This window comes from Oncorhynchus gorbuscha, linkage group LG23 (genome assembly GCF_021184085.1).
Source record: "Oncorhynchus gorbuscha isolate QuinsamMale2020 ecotype Even-year linkage group LG23, OgorEven_v1.0, whole genome shotgun sequence".
Lineage (NCBI taxonomy): Eukaryota > Metazoa > Chordata > Actinopteri > Salmoniformes > Salmonidae > Oncorhynchus > Oncorhynchus gorbuscha.
In genome coordinates, this window is record NC_060195.1 from 32,497,537 (window position 1) to 32,518,410 (window position 20,874).

Genomic DNA, 20,874 nt, shown 5'->3' on the forward strand with positions numbered 1-20,874 from the left:
AATCGAGAGCATCCTGTCGGGCTGTATCACCGCCTGGTACGGCAACTGCTCCGCCCACAACCGTAAGGCTCTCCAGAGGGTAGTGAGGTCTGCACAACGCATCACCGCGGGCAAACTACCTGCCCTCCAGGACACCTATACCACCCGATGTCACAGGAAGGCCATAAAGATCATCAAGGACAACAACCACCCAAGCCACTGCCTGTTCACCCCGCTATCATCCAGAAGGCGAGGTCAGTACAGGTGCATCAAAGCTGGGACCGAGAGACTGAAAAACAGCTTCTATCTCAAGGCCATCAGACTGTTAAACAGCCACCACTAACATTGAGTGGCTGCTGCCAACACACTGACTCAACTCCAGCCACTTTAATAATGGGAATTGATGGGAAATTATGTAAAATATATCACTAGCCACTTTAAACAATGCTACCTAATATAATGTTTACATACCCTACATTATTAATCTCATATGTATATGTATATACTGTACTCTATATCATCTACTACTGTATCTTGCCTATGCCGCTCTGTACCATCACTCACTCATATATCTTTATGTACATATTCTTATCCCCTTACACTTGTCTATAAGGTTGTAGTTTTGGAATTGTTAGCTAGATTACTTGTTGGTTATTACTGCATTGTCGGAACTAGAAGCACAAGCATTTCGCTACACTCGCATTAACATCTGCTAACCATGTGTATGTGACAAATAACATTTGATTTGATTTGATTATGTATCTTTTTATTCAGTTAAAATGAGCAGTTATTCACAAAACACAGTGTGTAGAAAGGAGAATGAATGCTTGGATTGCAATTCAGTTAATTGCAAAATGAGAGTACCTGAACTAGGCTCCTTGAGATGAATGAGCCTTCACACAGTTTATATGTAGTCCTGCTGAGGCTGTTGCACTACAATGCCCGGTGAACTACGCAAGACACTCGCGGAAGTGCGCATGCGCAGAACAAACGGTCGCGCGCAAGATTTCAGTTTTGTTTGAATGAGTTCGTGCCTGAGGAAAACACAATACACATTTATTTTAGATATGTAGCAATGGCAAAAGCTGCGAACCTGTCGAGGTCAGATTTGGACTCATCATCTGGAAGCGATTTGTCCGTTTCTAGCCGAACTTCAAACAGAAGTTTGCGAGTTGTGGAGAAAGAAAGAAGAAGGAACGAGGCTGGGGATCCATTTCTGCTTGCGCTGAAGTACTTCTCAGAAGGTAACGTTAGCTAGCTAGGAAGCTGTTAGCATAGAGCTACTAATGCTTGCAGAAGTGAAATTTAGCGATTATTTTGGCTACTTTTTAAACTCCAACGTGAACTAATTGACAGTAATGGCAGCCCAGGTTATTTTCTGTCGACATATGCAAACTTTCAAGGCCGCTCAGTTTTCTTATTTTGGAAACACCTTTTTACTGTAACTTATTTTGCTACCTAGCGAGTTAACGTTAACTACAGCATCCACCAGTGTCTGGTTTCACAGTGAGTTGTCTGTTTGTTTCCTAGTGGAGGCGGGTACCCCACGCATAGGAAACGATGTGCTGGAGAGGAACCTGGTGCAGGTGGAGAGAGTGGGGCTCAGTCGAGGACTTCCTCCTGAGGCGATCTCTGTCATGCTGGACTACGCAATGAGCCTCCGTACGGGTACAACAACAACCAACTCTCACACTTAATGGAAACTGCCGCCATTTGCTTAGAGTCTTAGACAGACTGACCGGAAATACCAATTTACACTATGACAAATTAATTTGACCATACATAACATTTCAGCTTTCCTCTCTATGTATTCCCCTGAACAGGGGGTATGATTTGTGTTCGGGTCCTGAAGTTTCTGATCCCCGCCACCGTGGTGCCACATGAGGCTGTTGTTCAAGCAGTGGCGTGGTTATGTGTCAGCAAGCTAGCCATCAGCACGCAGGTAAAGAGCTCCTTTGTCAAAGGTCTTTGCAAGTCACACACTCTCACAGATTGGAAGGTTGACACTGGAGACCGGACGTAACATAATAATACTGTTATCAGAATTGCTCTGTCCTCCCTCCAACTGAATGAAACGTGTGTTATGGGTGTTTTCCAGGTTCTTTTCCTTCGGTGGCTGCTGACTGTTTTCGACATGATCGACTCCAAGGACAATCTTCGAGCCATCTATGGCTTCATCTTCCACTTTGTGACAGAGGAGAATTTGGTATGTGCAGGAATCATATTCCCCCTTGCTCTAATGGGATTGCATTGCTATTTAAGTCATGATGGTTTGTTTTGTGTTTCAGTCTCCTTACATCTGCCATTTGCTATACCTTTTGACAAGGAGGGAGAGTGGTAAGTGGCATTTTGTTACTCAATGAACCTTTATGTTACGGTACACGTTGTTTCTGCAAAACAACATTGCTCTTACCCATTTTTGTTTTTTCCCTGTCATAGTTCGGCCATTTAGAGTCAGAAAACTGTTGGACCTCCAAACAAAAATGGTAAACAAATACAGTATTGTCCTGTTTAAGTGTTTTTGGTCAATGCTTGTAATATTTTAATTCAATACAAGTGAATGCATTGTAAACATATAATCATTGTATTAGCATTATGAAATACTTGGTGATAAATGGCACGAGGAGAATACTTACATATTGTTTGATGCTTTCTCTACATACTTCCCATAAATAGTTTATCCTCTGTACTATTATCTGTAGTTACACTCTGTGAATGATTGTTATAGCCAACAAACTAAGAGTGGAGTCCCCACTGTGAGCATGTTGCACTGAGTTCCATTATTTTCCTCTCGTCTACGGTCCCCAGGGCAGGCAGCCGTTCTTGTTGCACTTGCTGTCGTTGTACAAAGTGTTTTGCCCTGAACTGGTGACGCTTGCTCTTCCATCACAAATGAGGGTTAGTATGATCGATCACTCCTAGTGACTTTTGTCTATTGCACAAATCCACACATTGTTGTTCACCAAACATCAGTGGTTGGGGTCTATTTCGTCCATATCAAATCCGTAAGTAAACTCTAATTCCAATCCAATTGTCTTAATTGAAACCCTGACAAACATACTTCATGTCGCGTGTATGTTTTCTGCTGTCGTTCAGAGTGGGTTTAAGATTCACAACTCCACGTGGAAGGCAGCGCTCAGTGCTGTCCAGAAGAGGAACAACGGCCAAGTGTCGTCTGACATCAGCCTGACCCTAGGAGTGAAACACAAGACCAACTCCAGGAAGAGGGTATGGAGATCAGATGAGCTGTGGCATAACAGGAAGACCAATGATCTTGAACGGTGTCTCTTTTTTTTAGGGTCTTAGTGCTAATTTATATAATTTAGAAGAATATTGCTGTTTGCTAAATTCTAATTATTGTGGGGTCAGTCACTATTGCATTCAAAGTCTACTGAGTATACAAAACATTAAGAACACTTTCCATGACAGACTTACCAGCTGAAAGATATGATCCTTTATTGATGTCACTTGAAAAATCTACTTCAATCAGTGTTAATGAAGGGGAGGAGACAGGTTAAAGAAGGATTTGTAAAGCCTTGAGACAATTGAGACATTGTTTGTGTATGTGTGCCGTTCATAGGGCGAATGGGCAAGACAAATTATTTGTCTTTAAACACTGTATGGTAGTAGGTGCCTGATGCACCGGTTTGACTGTGTCAAGAACTGCAACGCTGCTGGGTTTTTCAGTTTCAACCGTTTCCCGTGTGTATCAAAAATGATCCACCACCTGAATCACAACCAGCTAACTTGACACAACTGCAGGAGACATTGGAGCCAGCATCCCTGTGGAATGCTTTCCACACCTTGTAGAGTCCATGCCCTCATGAATTGAGGCTGTTCTGAAGGGAAAAGGGGGTGCAACTTAATATTAGGAAGGCTTTTCTAATGTTTGGTATACTTGGTGTATGTTAGACTAAACATTATATTCACGTTTGTCCAATATAGATCAAGCCCTTCTTGTTTTGTTTCTGTAGCTAATGAACTGCTTACAAATCAATAATCAAATATCGTACTGATATCCCAATCACTGATCCATCTGTCAGAAATACCATCACCTGGAGGTGCCATCGCTGAGCTCATCTGTCCAGAGAAACTCCCCCTCTTCCGGCAGCAGGAAGGTCTTCCCCCTGGAGCAACTCAACACTTTCCCACAGCTGCTGGCCAACCTCCACCGCATAGAGGTAACCCTCTCCTCCCCTCTCTCTCACACCTCTCTCTGTCTCTCTCAGCGGTCTGATTAGTCACACAGCTGTATAGCCTAGATACTTTGATTTGAAACAGATGGAAGGTGTGGATTTAAGCAGGATGGAAAATAAAATAAAAATTTGTAGGTGCCCAGCACTGCCCATTTCACTTTAGTGTCATTCTGCAGCCACATGGGGGTGCTATGTCACCGCCACAGTTTTGTTGGATAACAGAAGAGACCAAGGGCTCAACCTCGTCTGCCACTCAATTTGACTGCTGGCAGTGTCGTGTTTATTACCCTGAGCCATAAAACCGATTCATGAGCTCTCTCCATGTCGTTTGTTTTTTAAATTTGTCATGGCTCTGTTTAGACTTCATCAGGGTGTGTTTGTCCCAAACGACTCATTAATTAACCGGCCAACAGAGATGTATAACTTGGAGCCACATTGAAAAAGTTATAAAGCGTCAACAATTACAAAAGTACTGCACACAAATACTGTTTGCTTGGTAGGTCCATTGACCTGCTCAATCCAGATACACACACATTTCTTTAAAAGGTTTAAGGACACTTACGCTACATAAATTCCCCGTACACAGCCAACGTTTGCAACAAGCTATTCTGCCAGCACTTTCTACTTTTTATGGCTGTGGGTGGACAGGACAGATCCGTTGGTACTGTCCATCATGCAGCTCAAACAAATCAGAGGAACGATGCGTTTTCTCCTTATAAATATGGGAAGACTCGGCCATGTCCTTTCAGAATCTGTCTCTCTTTATTTGTTAAGTTCCCATATTGCCAGGGAGCTATTCACACAACATACAAACAGGCCAGTCCATGTGGGGAAATGTCTGAATGCTGCCTGCCACAGACATGGCCATGATTACTGTATTATGAGTATAAGTAGATGTGACAGATTTAGTCCAGTCACTCAGTGACAGATTGATTGCTCACTCATTGAAAACAAGGACACGGGCAACAGATTCTCTCCTTCAATAGGGGCTGCGAATATCTTGACATGAAGCTATTTAGAACATAATGCTGAAGCTATTTAGAACATGATGCTGGCTTGGTGTTAATGGCCCCTCACTTTGTATGCTGAATTGTATTTGTTTGTGTGTGGTGTGGGTGTCTTTAAAGCGTGAGTGGGTGGTGTGGTATGATGTGTGTACTGCAAATGTGTGTCTAATAATCATGTCTCCCTTCCACAGCTCCCATCCCAGATGGGTTCTCTGCTGGGCTCCAGTCTGGCCCTCTGTTACCTGGACTACGTACAGGATGACTCCGCCTTCCTCCGACTCAACTTCTGGCTGGGCCACGCCCTCCATGAGGGTACAATCACTAACCAACCACTACGTCTTCCTCTGTTGTCTCTGTCGCTGCAGAAATGTGTCGGCAGGTAGCCTAGAGATTAGTGTTGAGCCAGTAACCGAAGGTTGGTCGTTTGAATCCCCGAGCCGACTAGGTGAAAAAATCTGTCGATCTTAACACTAATTGGTCCAGAGTCGTTGTCCAATAATGGCTGATCCTTGGCTGTGACCCCACTCTCTGAGGGTGTCTCAGGGGGAGTAGGATATGCAACAAAACAAAAAGCACTGGAGTTGCACGGTATACCCGAAACGTAGGTACTTTTTCGATAATGGAACATGAAATTGGTTCAGTAGTAGAATTTTTGTTACAGGGTACTTCTGTCAAATGCGTCTACTGATTGAACCCTCATCCATTCCCAGTAGGCGTTGCAATGCAACGCTCTGTAGAAAAGCTTTTATGAAAATAAAAAGGTTGGGTGTCAAGATTGTACAAATCCACAATGTGATTCTGTCATCACCACTTGTTTTTTGTTCTCTTCTTTCCCCTGACCTTTTCAACATTTAAAATATTTTATTTTCCTCTATTTGGGGTTTCAGAGTTTCTGTTCTGCAGTGGGGACAGGGGCTCTGGGAGTTCGTCCGAGGCCCTGCACCTCCTTAACAGGTTGCTCTCCACGCAGCATTTCCTCCAGGTGAGCCCCCCTCCAGGCTCCTCTCACCCTGTCACCCCCAGTTCCTGTCCCCGCCTCTCCCTTTTATGCCAGATTTGGATCTGTCAGAGCGTGTTAAACTCTTCTCTGCTCCCACTCTCTTCCCCCTCGCTGCTCGTTAATAAATGATGCCACAGTCAAACGCTCATTTGAGATGCGTATGTTTTGTCTCTCTCTCTTCATCCCTCCCCTCTCCCCTCAGGAGGGCTTCTCCAGCACCGAGGGCTTCCTCTACAAGTTCCTGAATGTTTGGGACGGTTCACTCCTCCGCCCCCAGATTCTGGGCCTGCTGAGTGACATCCCCGTGGTCCCCAGTTCCTGTGAGTAGGCCCTGTTTGCTTGGCTGCCTTGCTCTCCACTCTCTCTCCCCTAATTAAACTGCTGAACTGTAACCGCGGGAAGACTCGTGACAATGCAATCCCCAGCACATGGCAGGCTGGCAGCATATACCAGGGAGCCTGGGAAAAGTAGTCAGGTGGTTGAATTAAACGTAGTCATGTGGTCGAATTAAATGGTTTGTGCAAATGGCCTTGCTCTCCTGCATCTCTCTCAGGTATCAACCAGCTTCTGTTTGAGCCTCTCGTTCAGCTGTTCTTCACCTCCACGCTGTTCTTCAAGGTAATTGTTAACAGAATGCCTCCAGATCCCACTTTTCAATTAATTATAAGAAGCTTGCATCATACCATTATATCCATTTCCAGTTATCAGCTCCTTTTTAATCCTGGGTTGTATTCATTTGGCACCAAATGGAAGAAAACTTATTGAAACAGGAAGGAACTACTTGTTCAGTGAGAACCATTTTGTTTTCTGATGAGACGTTTTACACCGTTTTTCTACAGTGTTCCCTGTTGTCGTTGTAAATGTATTTTTTCCCCACTTTAAATAAGCACCACCCCTCTGTCTCTCCAGTGCAGTGTGATTGACTGTCTGAACAACATGCTGTTGAAGTGGTTGACCTGGCACTCTGTGTACGCCCTGGAGGACGGCCTGGACATCAGTCTCCACAGCCACACACCCATGTGAGTCTCACTGTCCGTCACACACTTCCAACACCAAAGCCCTGTAACTTCCTTTAGTTAAAGACACATTTTACTGTCTTCCTCGCCGGTATTCTAACTCTTCACAAACGGCCAATCCCTGTCAATACATGTTTATTCCCTTCCCATTTCAAACTTCACCTCTGCAGAGAAACTCAATGAAAAGCGGTGCTGAAATCAATGTCTGAGGTGTGTGATGGTCAGCCTCCTCGGTTTCTCCTCAGCGCTGTCCTCTGGAACGCAGCAATGTAATGAACTGCAGTGTGTCTGTGTGTCTCCGCCTGGCCTCATTGCTGCACACTCAGCGCTGATTTGGTTATTGTCTTTTATTGCATTAACCGGGGTGGGCGGGGCTGCTGAAGGAGAAATTAATATGATCCAAGGACAAAGCCCCCCGTTTGAGCTTCACACTAGTCCCATGCATCATTACCATTCACCCTTTTCCTTGTTATTAAGGCCTTTGTCTTATGTTCAGTTATGTGACCATTCTTCAACTCCTCCCCAGGAACATGAGTCTGTCTGGCTTTATGGACTCTGTTGTGGAGCTGGTGCGTTTCGTGGGCCGCCTGGCCGCCGTGGGGCTGCAGCTAGAAGGCTGCCACTCCCTGCTCCTCAGCTTCATTTTGGACTTCTACGAGACGGTAATCAAACCAGATGCAGCCAGTACATTTTGTTGAATACATAAAGGGGGGAAAAAGTCTGTCGATCCCTTATAGTGATCCCACCCATGCAGGACTGTTAGAACCCTGTAAGTGGTTGATCACTGTAATAATATTCACTTTAACCAGAGTGCACTAGATCAGTAGTTCCATATTCATGGTCCGTTTAGAAAAGGAGACAACCATGTTCGTTGTGGAGGTGATGACGTGTGTGCCCCTGTGCGTGCCATTCAGGTGTGTGACATGTTCCTGAAGTACGGGCTCCCCCTGGTGGTCATGCCCCCCGTGGGCGTGTTCTACCCAGCCCTGTTTGCCACCGACCCTGTCAGCGTGGACCGCCTCTGCTACATCATGTACAGGTGAGGAGGAGTGGTGACGTCAACGCCAGTATTATCATGTCAACACCGGGCCTGTTGGAAGTCAACACGTCACGTCAGAGTGTCATCTTTTCACAGTGCGGTCACTGCGTTGTCGTGTGCAAATCATCTGCGTGTATATATTTGATGACGCAGGTGAATGGTACTCTCTCTTGGTACAACTCACCTGCCAGAACATTAAATTTATGATTCATGATAATGAAGGGTCAAGGGAGCAGAATTGCGCTAAGATCCATTTTCCCCCCAAAAATTTCAGGCATATGAAGAGTGCAAACGGCATGCATTACTCAGCACGACTGTCTTGTCGCACAAATACACAAAGCATACATCTATAGCAGGGGTCCTCTTGTACTCGTTAAAGCATACATCTATAGCAGGGGCCCTCTAGTAAATCAAATCCAAATCAAATGTATTTGTCACATACACATGGTTAGCAGATGTTAATGCGAGTGTAGCGAAATTCTTGTGCTTCTAGTTCTGACAATGCAATAGTAACCAATGAGTAATCTAACAATTCCAAAACTACTACCTTATACGCACAAGGGTAAAGGGATAAATAATATGTACATAAAGATATATGAGTGAGTGATGGTACAGAACGGCATAGGCAAGATGCAGTAGATGGTATCGAGTACAGTATATACATATGAGATGTAATGTAGGGTATGTAAACATATTAAGTAGCATTGTTTAAAGTGGCTAGTGATATATTTTCCATCAATTCCCATTATTAAAGTGGCTGGAGTTGAGTCAGTGTGTTGGCAGCAGCCACTTCAATGTTAGTGGTGGCTGTTTGACAGTCTGATGGCCTTGAGATAGAAGCTGTTTTTCAGTCTCTCGGGCCATGCTTTGATGCACCTGTACTGACCTCGCCTTCTGGATGATAGCGGGGTGAACAGGCAGTGGCTCGGTTGGTTGTCCTTGATGATCTTTATGGCCTTCCTGTGACATCGCGTGTCCTGGAGGGCAGGTAGTTTGCTCCCGGTTATGCGTTGTGCACACCTCACTACCCTCTGGAGAGCCTTACGGTTGTGGGCGGAGCAGTTGCCGTACCAGGCGGTGATACAGCCCGACAGGATGCTCTCGGTTGTGCATCTATAGAAGTTTGTGAGTGCTTTTGGTGACAAGCTGAATTTCTTCAGCCTCCTGAGGTTGAAGAGGCGCTGCTGTGCATTCTTCACGACGCTGTCTGTGTGGGTGGACCAATTCAGTTTGTCTGTGATGTGTACGCCAAGGAACTTAACTTACTACCCTCTCCACTACTGTCCCATCGATGTGGATAGGGGGGTGCTCCCTCTGCTGACACCACACTCCAAGGGCCCTCACCTCCTCCCTGTAGGCCGTCTCGTCGTTGTTGGTAATCAAGCCTACCACTGTAGTGTCGTCCGCAAACTTGATGATTGAGTTGGAGGCGTGCATGGCCACGCAGCTGTGGGTGAACAGGGAGTACATGAGAGGGCTCAGAACACACCCTTGTGGGGCCCCGGTGTTGAGGATCAGCGGGGTGGAGGTGTTGTTACCTACCCTCACCACCTGGGGGCGGCCCGTCAGGAAGTCCAATACCCAGTTGCACAGGGCGGGGTCGAGACCCAGGGTCTCGAGCTTGATGACGAGTTTGGAGGGTACTATGGTGTTATGCTGAGCTGTAGTCGATGAACAGCATTCTCACATAGGTATTCCTCTTGTCCAGATGGGTTAGGGTAGTGTGCTGTGTGGTTGCGATTGCATCGTCTGTGGACCTATTTGGGCGGTAAGCAAATTGGAGTGGGTCTAGGGTGTCAGGTAGGGTGGAGGTGATATGGTCCTTGACTTGTCTCTCAAAGCACTTCATGATGACTGAAGTGGTAGTCGTTTAGCTAAGGTAACTGAGCTAAACGACTACTGCCCCTTGGGAACAGGGACAATGGTGGCCCCCTTGAAGCATGTGGGAACAGCAGACTGGGATAAGGATTGATTGAATATGTCCGTAAACACACCAGTCAGCTGGTCTGCGCATGCTCTGGGGATGCCGTCTGGGTCTGCAGCCTTGCGAGGTTTAACACGTTTAAATATTTTACTCAAAACGACTGCAATGAAGGAGAGTCCGCAGGTTTTGGTTGTGGGCCGTGTCAGTGGCACTGTATTGTCCTCAAAGCGGGCAAAAAAGTTATTTTGTCTGTCTGGGAGCAAGAAATCTTGGTCTGCGACGGGGCTGGTTTTCTTGTACTAGTTAAAGCATGCATCTACCAGGGGTCCTCTAGTTCTAGTTAAAGCATACATCTATAGCGGGGGTCCTCTAGTACTAGTTAAAGCATACATCTGTAGCGGGGGTCCTCTAGTACTAGTTAAAGCATACATCTGTAGCGGGGGTCCTCTAGTACTAGTTAAAGCATACATCTGTAGCGGGGGTCCTCTAGTACTAGTTAAAGCATACATCTGTAGCGGGGGTCCTCTAGTACTAGTTAAAGCATACATCTGTAGCAGGGGTCCTCTAGTACTAGTTAAAGCATACATCTGTAGCAGGGGTCCTCTAGTACTAGTTAAAGCGACCGTCGCGACGTTACCTGAACGCCCATCTGCGGCCTGCTAACCGTTAGCGGTCTTATTTTTAAAAATTATTATTATGTTTCTTCTTGGGCCTCTATAACTATATCTATTGATTTGATTTTTGTTGTTGTGTGATTTGGACTAATCCCTTCTACCACACGGAACCCCACTAATCTACTGACGGAACGCAAGAGGTGGCCAACAACAGACCTCCATCCTATGCTAGCTTGCTACCGATGTCCTGGCTAGCTGTCTAAATCGCCGTGACCCCCAAACCAACCACTCCACTCACTGGACTCTTTTGATCACTCGACTAAGGATGCCTCTCCTTAATGTCAATATGTCTTGTCCATTGCTGTTCTGGTTAGTGTTTGTTTATTGGCTTATTTCACTGTAGAGCCTCTAGTCCTGCTCACTATACCTTATCCAATTTATTAGTTCCACCACCCACACATGCAATGACATCTCCTGGTTTCAATGTTTCTAGAGACAATATCTCTCTCTTCATCACTCAATACCTAGGTTTACCTCCACTGTATTCACATCCAACCATACCTTTGTCTGTACATTATACCTTGATGCTATTTTATCGCCCCCAGAAACCTCCTTTTACTCTCTGTTCCAGACGTTCTAGACGCCCAATTCTTATTGCTTTTAGCCGTACCCTTATTCTTCTCCTCCTATGTTCCTCTGGCGATGTAGAGGTGAATCCAGGCCCTGCAGTGCCTAGCTCCACTCCTATTCCCCAGGCGCTCTCTTTTGATGACTTCTGTAACCGTAATAACCTTGGTTTCATGCATGTTAACATTAGAAGCCTCCTCCCTAAGTTTGTTCTATTCACTGCTTTAGCACACTCTGCCAACCCGGATGTTCTAGCTGTGTCTGAATCCTGGCTTAGGAAGACCACCAAAAATTCTGAAATTTTAATTCCAAATTACAACATTTTCGGACAAGATAGAACTGCCAAAGGGGGCGGTGTTGCAATCTACTGCAAAGATAGCCTGCAGAGTTCTGTCCTACTATCCAGGTCTGTACCCAAACAATTTGAACTTCTACTTTTAAAAATCCACCTCTCTAAAACAAGTCTCTCACCGTTGCCGCCTGCTATAGACCACCCTCTGCCCCCACCTGTGCTCTGGACACCATATGTGAATTGATTGCCCCCCATCTATCTTCAGAGCTCGTGCTGCTAGGCGACCTAAACTGGAACATGCTTAACACCCCAGCCATCCTACAATCTAAACTTGATGTCCTCAATCTCACTCAAATTATCAATGAACCTACCAGGTACCCCCCCAAAGCCTTAAACACGGGCACCCTCATAGATATCATCCTAACCAACTTCCCCTCTAAATACACCTCTGCTGTCTTCAACCAAGATCTCAGCGATCACTGCCTCATTGCCTGCATCCGTAATGGGTCAGCGGTCAAACGACCTCCACTCATCACTGTAAAACACTCCCTGAAACACTTCAGCAAGCAGGCCTTTCTAATCGACCTGGCCGGGGTATCCTGGAAGGATATTGATCTCATCCCGTCAGTAGAGGATGCCTGGATATTTTTTTTAAATGCCTTCCTAACCATCTTAAATAAACATGCCCCATTCAAGAAATTTAGAACCAGGAACAGATATAGCCCTTGGTTCTCCCCAGACCTGACTGCCCTTAACCAACACAAAAACATCCTATGGCGTTCTGCATTAGCATCGAACAGCCCCCGTGATATGCAGCTGTTCAGGGAAGCTAGAAACCGTTATACACAGGCAGTTAGAAAAGCCAAGGCTAGCTTTTTCAAGCAGAAATTTGCTTCCTGCAACACTAACTCAAAAAAGTTCTGGGACACTGTAAAGTCCATGGAGAATAAGAACACCTCCTCCCAGCTGCCCACTGCACTGAAGATAGGAAACACTGTCACCGCTGATAAATCCAACATAATTGAGAATTTCAATAAGCATTTTTCTACGGCTGGCCATGCTTTCCACCTGGCTACTCCTATCCCGGTCAACAGCACTGCACCCCCAACAGCAACTCGCCCAAGCCTTCCCCATTTCTCCTTCTCCCAAATCCATTCAGCTGATGTTCTGAAAAATCTGGACCCCTACAAATCAGCCGGGCTAGACAATCTGGACCCTTTCTTTCTAAAATTATCTGCCGAAATTGTTGCCACCCCTATTACTAGCCCGTTCAACCTCTCTTTCGTGTCGTTTGAGATTCCCAAAGATTGGAAAGCAGCTGCGATCATCCCCCTCTTCAAAGGGGGGGGACACTCTTGACCCAAACTGCTACAGACCTATATCTATCCTACCATGCCTTTCTAAGGTCTTCGAAAGCCAAGTCAACAAACAGATTACCGACCATTTCGAATCTCACCATACCTTCTCTGCAATGCAATCTGGTTTCAGAGTTGGTCATGGGTGCACCTCAGCCACGCTCAAGGTCCTAAACGATATCTTAACCGCCATCGATAAGAAACATTACTGTGCAGCCGTATTCATTGATCTGGCCAAGGCTTTCGACTCTTGTCAACCACCACATCCTCATCGGCAGACTCGACAGCCTTGGTTTCACAAATGATTGCCTCGCCTGGTTCACCAACTACTTCTCTGATAGAGTTCAGTGTGTCAAATCGGAGGGTCTGCTGTCCGGACCTCTGGCAGTCTCTATGGGGGTGCCACAGGGTTCAATTCTTGGACCGACTCTCTTCTCTGTATACATCAATGAGGTCGCTCTTGCTGCTGGTGAGTCCCTGATCCACCTCTACGCAGACGACACCATTCTGTATACTTCCTGCCCTTCTTTGGACACTGTGTTAACAACCCTCCAGGCAAGCTTCAATGCCATACAACTCTCCTTCCGTGGCCTCCAATTGCTCTTAAATACAAGTAAAACTAAATGCATGCTCTTCAACCGATCGCTACCTGCACCTACCTGCCTGTCCAACATCACTACTCTGGACGGCTCTGACTTAGAATACGTGGACAACTACAAATACTTAGGTGTCTGGTTAGACTGTAAACTCTCCTTCCAGACCCATATCAAACATCTCCAATCCAAAGTTAAATCTAGAATTGGCTTCCTATTTCGCAACAAAGCATCCTTCACTCATGCTGCCAAACATACCCTTGTAAAACTGACCATCCTACCAATCCTCGACTTTGGCGATGTCATTTACAAAATAGCCCCCAATACCCTACTCAACAAATTGGATGCAGTCTATCACAGTGCAATCCGTTTTGTCACCAAAGCCCCATATACTACCCACCATTGCGACCTGTATGCTCTCGTTGGCTGGCTCTCGTTGGCTGGCCCTCGCTTCATACTCGTCGCCAAACCCACTGGCTCCATGTCATCTACAAGACCCTGCTAGGTAAAGTCCCCCCTTATCTCAGCTCGCTGGTCACCATAGCATCTCCCACCTGTAGCACACGCTCCAGCAGGTATATCTCTCTAGTCACCCCCAAAACCAATTCTTTCTTTGGCCGCCTCTCCTTCCAGTTCTCTGCTGCCAATGACTGGAACGAACTACAAAAATCTCTGAAACTGGAAACACTTATCTCCCTCACTAGCTTTAAGCACCAACTGTCAGAGCATCTTACAGATTACAGCAGGGGTCCTCTAGTACTAGTTAAAGCATACATCTGTAGCAGGGGTCCTCTAGTACTAGTTAAAGCATACATCTGTAGCAGGGGTCCTCTAGTAGTAGTTAAAGCATACATCTGTAGCAGGGGTCCTCTAGTACTAGTTAAAGCATACATCTGTAGCAGGGGTCCTCTAGTAGTAGTTAAAGCATACATCTGTAGCAGGGGTCCTCTAGTAGTAGTTAAAGCATACATCTGTAGCAGGGGTCCTCTAGTACTAGTTAAAGCATACATCTGTAGCGGGGGTCCTCTAGTACTAGTTAAAGCATACATCTGTAGCAGGGGTCCTCTAGTAGTAGTTAAAGCATACATCTGTAGCAGGGGTCCTCTAGTACTAGTTAAAGCATACATCTGTAGCAGGGGTCCTCTAGTAGTAGTTAAAGCATACATCTGTAGCAGGGGTCCTCTAGTACTAGTTAAAGCATACATCTGTAGCAGGGGTCCTCTAGTAGTAGTTAAAGCATACATCTGTAGCAGGGGTCCTCTAGTACTAGTTAAAGCATACATCTGTAGCAGGGGTCCTCTAGTACTAGTTAAGAAGTTCCGGTCACACACATTTCCTAGGTCGCAAATATCCGGATGGATATTGTCATTCATTGGCGTAGTAACAGACTCCCACCTCACAACCCATGCAACCCCAAACTGTTCACACCCCTCTTGTTGGTGGAGAGTTTCAAAGCTAATTTCCCTCAATTCTACACATTTTGCATGTGGCAGGGAATTGTTTTTGCTGTTTTTTATTTTATTTTTTATTTAGCTCATTTCCTGCAATTCAACACATTTACGTCCGACTGGATCCATGGTCCATATTGACCCCCTTCTGGGTCCGGATCCGGACTTCTGTCCGCCAGTTGAGTATGGGGGAATCTATAGCATGTCAAAAGACCACTGCTTTTATTAAAACAGGCCAAACATCTGGTCTTAGCAACTGCTGCTACTATGGTGGTTGTTTTTAAGCTTGTTATTGTAAAATGTTCTGCTCGCAGTAAATGCCCTTTAGGACAGATGTTTACATAACATGGAAAGCAATGTGGTTGCTTTTCCACCCTTATACAGACCACTAAAGTTATTTCTCTTTTTTCCAGGTACAAGAAGAACCTGATCTCTGCTAAGTGTCAACAAAAGGAGACCAAGGTAATAGAAGCACTCCCTTTTTAAGATGTTTTCTGCTTTGCAAATCTAACAGTGTTTTTGCATAATCAAGCATTTCAAGGCTCCTCGTGAGGCCACTTCTACCCGTCCACATGATGAACGAAACTATTAGAATTAAGTGCTGATTAAAGAATTGCAATTTTGGTGGTTACTCGTTCAAACAAGAACAAAAACAATTCTAGTGTATGAAGGCAATTGAATTTGCAAGTAGGTACTGCCATTTGTATACAGTGCCTTCAGAAAGTATACACACCCCATGACTGAGATTTTGTATCACTGATCTACACACAATACCCCATAATGTGAAAGTGGAATTATGTTTTTAAATTAAAAATGAAAAGATGAAATGTCTTGAGTCAATAAGTATTCAACCCACATACAATTATTTGTAAGGTCCCTCTGTCGTGCAGTGAATTTCAATTTCAACCACAGACCAGTGAGGTTTTTCAATGCTTCTCAAAGAAGGGCACCTATAGACATGTTGGTTGTTTAGCAAAAAAAACGACACATGCGCAGCCATGTGGCAAAACAGATGAGGTTGGTTTAGATTGGAGACTAAATAAAGCTTCTACATTGTAAACCGTGTTTATTGAAAACATAAATACATTTGCACATAAGCACTAGTTGTCTCTCAAATACATCGTTACAGTTGTATGTTAGATACAACTTTTTGCCATATAAGCATTGTCATGAAATCTGTCAAAACACTTCAGAACAAGACACCAGTCACTACAAAGATACAGGCATCCTTTCTAACTCGGTGTCCAGAGAGAAAGGAAACCACTCCAGGGATTTCACCAAAGGCAATGGTGACTTTAAAACAGTTACATAGTTTAAAGGCTGTGATAGGAGAAAACTGAGGATCAACAACATTGTAGTTACTCCACAATACAAACCTAAATTACACAGTGAAAAGAAGGAAGCCTGTACATAATAAAATATTCCAAAACATCCATCGTTTTGCAAAAAAAGCACTTAAGTAAAACTGCAAAACATGTGGCAAAGACATTAACTTTTTGTCCTGAATACAAAGTGTTATGTTTGGGGAAAATCCAACACAGCACATCATTGAGGTACACACTGCATATTTTTAAGCATGGTGGTGGCTGCATCATGTTATGGGTATGCTTGGCAAGGACTAGGAACTTTTTTTTTATGAAAAAAAAATGGAATAGAGCCAAGTACGGGCAAAATCCTAGAGGAAAACCTGGTTCAGTTTGCTCTCCAACAGATGCTGGGAGACAAATTCACCTTTCAGCTGGACAATAACCCTGAAACATAATACCAAATATTAATGAGTTGTTTACCAAGATATTTTTAAAATTGTTTTTTAAATGTAACCTTTATTTAGCCAGGCAAGTCAGTTACAAACAAATTCCTATTTATAATGACTGCCTAACCCAGATGATGCTGGGTCAATTGTGCGCAGCCCTAAGAGACGCCCAATCACAGTCGGTTGTGATACAGCCTGGAAACGAACCAGGTCTGTAGTGACGCTTCTAGCACTGAGATGCAGTGCCTTAAACCGCTGCGCCACTCAGGAGCCCATATTGAGTGGCCTAGTTACAGTTTTGACTCAAATTAGCTTGAAAATCTATGGCAAGACTTAAATGGCTGTCTAGCAATGATAACTTGACAGAGCTTGAAGAATTTAAGAATAGTGTGCAGATGTTGCGCAATCCAGGTGTGCAAAGCTCTTAGAGACTTAGCCAGAAAGAGTCACAGCTCTAATCGTTGCCGAAGGTGGTTCTACAAAGTATTGACTCAGGGGTGTGAATATTTATGTCAATGAGAGAATTCTGTATTTCATTTTCAATAAATCTGCTAACATTTAAAAAAAAAAACATGTTTTCACTTTTTTGTTATGAGGTATTGTTTGTAGATGGGTCAGGGGGGAAAACGATTGAATCCGCGAATACAGGCTTTAACACAACAAAGTGGAATAAGTCAAGGGGTCTGAATACTTTCCGAAGGCACTCGGTACGAAACAATATACGTTTACCCCATATTTCCGACAGCGTCTTACCAAGAGAAATGGATCCGGTAAGCGGAATGCAAATTGGTTTTCGCGGGCAGACATTATCGATAATGGACCTGGGTTTTAACCACCCAACACACTATCCCTAGTGATATTCTATGAGAGAGCCTATTTATTTAGCATGTGTCATACACTGTTTTAAAGTGTTTAAACTACATCTTCATCGTTCTTTTATTTTTTTATCATCCCTCCATTGCAGCAGGCGTTTCACATCAGCAGGCAGACGTACCGGGAGTTTAACCACTACCTGTCCTTCATGGTGAGCTGCCTGTGGAACTCCAAGATGTTCCTTCCAGGCATGGCCATCGAGGTGGACCAGGAGCTCCTGTCTCTCAGCAAAGTGGCCAAGCCCTGGACCAGCTTTGACCTCATCCACCACCCTGCCTTCCTCGGCTACGCTCTCGACTTTCATCACAAGGTGAGTGAGAATTTTTTGTAACTTAGAAAATGTTGGCGATGAATTTACTCATTGCATTCTTTCAAGCATTATATAAAGTCCAGATCCGTGAAACTAATATTGTATATCATTTTCATAAATGTCCACTAAATGTTTGTGCTCAGTTTATATATGAAGTCTAATTTTCAAATTTCAAGAGAAACACCTGACGCACAAGGGAGCAGCCAGCCTCTCCAGTTGAATGAATACATTTTAAGGCTGGACAAGGAGATGAATGTGTTATTAATGTATCTTTTATACAAGATCCATTAATACAGAATCACATTTTATTATTCATGGGCGCTGCATGAGACTTGATTTTTCATCATGTTTAATTATCCAAGTACTTCTTTTTGGTCAGAATCACTGCAACATCCAGTACACTGTTCTACTGAGATTTACTGGGAGGGGGAAACTGTTGAATATTAATGCTTCTCTCTTTATCAGTGTTGGCCAGAGAGGAAGGAAATGGATCTCAATTCCATAAAGGTACCACAGTCTTACTCCTTATTTAGTTTTAATGTCTGTATGTACGTGCACTGATGTGCATTTTAAAGTGTGCCGTTTTGATTTTTAATTGACCTCGTGCTATTGATCAGCGAGCTATAGGCAGTACTGGATTGTCCTTTTTTAATGGATGGTCTGTAACTCTGTCCGTCTGTCTGTCTGTAGGCCGGGAAGCAGTGGGACTGGTACCTGGAGTTTCTCTTCTCTCAGGGCTTTCAGGGCCTCCAACAGTTTGTTCAGAGTAGCATCACCCGACGCTCTGTGGCTGGAACCAATGACCAGGGTCAGGGAGACAGGCAACCCACAAACAGTTAAACAACAGAGGACAAAACACCAGACTGAAACTTCTCCTTGTTGTAAAGGACGTATACATGTTTTATCTCTCGCCATCTTCTCCAAGGCAAGATTCACAAGAGACTAGACTATCTCTGTAAATAGACACTTTTAAAAATCTTGATGTGTTTTTATTATGTCTTGTCCCTATTTTAGTTCTGCTTGGTGCTCATGTGTTGTCTGTTCTCTTGTATAGCTTACGCATCTATCGATTTATTTCTGTGGAACTTGCACATGAATAAGAATAGGCTTTTATGATTTTCTTTTAGACTAAAGCATCCCCCCCGGTCTTTTACTAAATTACACCAATGCTCCTAAAAAGCAAACATTAAACATGTTGGAACATGCAAACTTAGTGAGAATTCTAATCTATTTTCTATTAAAAGCCATTGGTATAATTCATTATGGGGAAGTCATCAGTATCTTTTGCAGGTAATGGCTCTACCTTCTGGAAAACATTTTCTCTTAATTGAAGGATCCATCTGGATAGTTAATAGGCCCTTGGCTTTCCAGTTAACTTGGAACATGCTGGGTGTAGGGAAACGCATTGCATGCCAGACACACATTCCATTCTCACAGTGCCACCATAGACTTCCCCTCTGAGCATCACCATTACTGACAATTGGGTCCACAGGTCTGCTTTGTGTGCATTCTGTATGTGTAATGGCTGTACTCATGTCAATATGTCGAGTAAATTCTTCAGCCCATTGTTCCTTTTCAACGTAGTGGTGCGTGGGTCAGCTGATTGTGCGCCCACCTACAATTGCGAATAACCCAGCCGCAACCGCCTGACGACAGCCAATGTGAAAATTTGAGGCCCGCACCTGATTTAGATGTTTCTGCTCATTTCTGACATTTTGGTAGGCTATTTGTAAGTCAATATGTCTATAATTAGATAGGCTACATGCAGCTTCTCTTGTCATTAGCCTAAATGTTGCCCTAGAAAACTAAATAATCCCTTCTCACCCGTATGTCAATAAAAATGAATGCTTCAAACTATACTTGTGGGAGAAAAAAATATTCTGTGTGGCTGCACCCTTGCCCAGGCATTTGAAATCCATATATTAGTCCCTAAGGACTTTATTTAACTTGACTGATTTCCTTATATGAACTGTAACTCAGTGAAATTGTTTTGTTTGATTTTTTTATTCGGTATAGTTGACATCGGTAAAGTTCTGTCATCTTGGCTTCTTTCGCGGAGCAAAGACGCTTAGGGACCGGGGATCAAATGCAATATTTTAAAAAACAGGAAATATTTTCTGTGCAAAAGGTCCAAATGACATCAGTTTGACTGGTTGTAAGGAAATAGAAATCTGTGAAAACGACCCAAAATGTTTTTGAATGGATTTCATTTCAGCTTGGATAGTATTTCAACCAAATAAAATATCCATCAGCTTTTATGATGCTGGTAAAGACAGCACCTCCAGACATGTGCATTCTCTCAATAAATCATTTTCCTTCACCCCTATTCACAAAGTCAAAACTTTGCCTACATTTTGTGTATAATTTTACTGCAAGAAATGCTTAATTCTGGACGAGTTAATATTACGACTGAGGGGTTATAGACTACATCAAGTCAGTGTCCAGATTTCAGTTTCCTTGTCCATCTGAACAGTTGCCTAGGTTACACTAGGCCTCTTTGAAGTCCCCATCTGTTGGATTTGTGTAGCACCTCAATCACACTGCTATCATCCTCTTTTACCACTTCACCAAATCTTTCCCAAACATGGCTTTTCTCTTATTGAATTAAACTCCAACATGGTCCTTTTTGCCTCAAACCTGAACTTTTCCTGCCCATTCCCAAAAGCATTTTGCACTCATGCAGTTAGGCAATAGGCTTACGCACTTAGCATGCAATAATGAAAGAAAAACGTCAGTGTAGTCTGTAGATATATATTGCACAATAATTATACAGTTATTTTTTCACAGGTATTTTCAGGTACTTTATTCAACCACACCAACTGAAAGATTATGGTAATCTGTGTGGGTA

The 20,874-nt window shown here is 44.0% G+C and overlaps 1 protein-coding gene across 4 annotated transcripts; it reads left to right on the forward strand.

Annotated features, from left to right (window-relative positions):
* The first annotated feature begins 929 nt into the window (after positions 1-929).
* On the forward strand, positions 930-19,584 carry LOC124011371 (centromere protein I-like). 4 transcript variants are annotated; one of them, XM_046324683.1, is made up of 20 exons: positions 930-1,223; positions 1,510-1,647; positions 1,803-1,921; positions 2,078-2,185; positions 2,268-2,316; positions 2,419-2,465; positions 2,788-2,877; positions 3,076-3,207; positions 4,023-4,160; positions 5,374-5,494; positions 6,070-6,164; positions 6,385-6,502; positions 6,736-6,800; positions 7,092-7,201; positions 7,725-7,860; positions 8,113-8,237; positions 15,504-15,552; positions 17,808-18,026; positions 18,492-18,533; positions 18,717-19,584. In XM_046324683.1, the coding sequence occupies exons 1-20, from the start codon at positions 1,055-1,057 to the stop codon at positions 18,864-18,866; spliced, it is 2,220 nt and encodes a 739-aa protein (XP_046180639.1). In that variant the 5' UTR covers positions 930-1,054; the 3' UTR covers positions 18,867-19,584. The 4 variants fall into 4 exon arrangements, with proteins under 4 accessions (XP_046180639.1, XP_046180640.1, XP_046180641.1 ...); XM_046324684.1 differs by having other exon boundaries at positions 17,811-18,026; XM_046324685.1 differs by having other exon boundaries at positions 1,510-1,641.
* Positions 19,585-20,874: the final 1,290 nt, after the last annotated feature.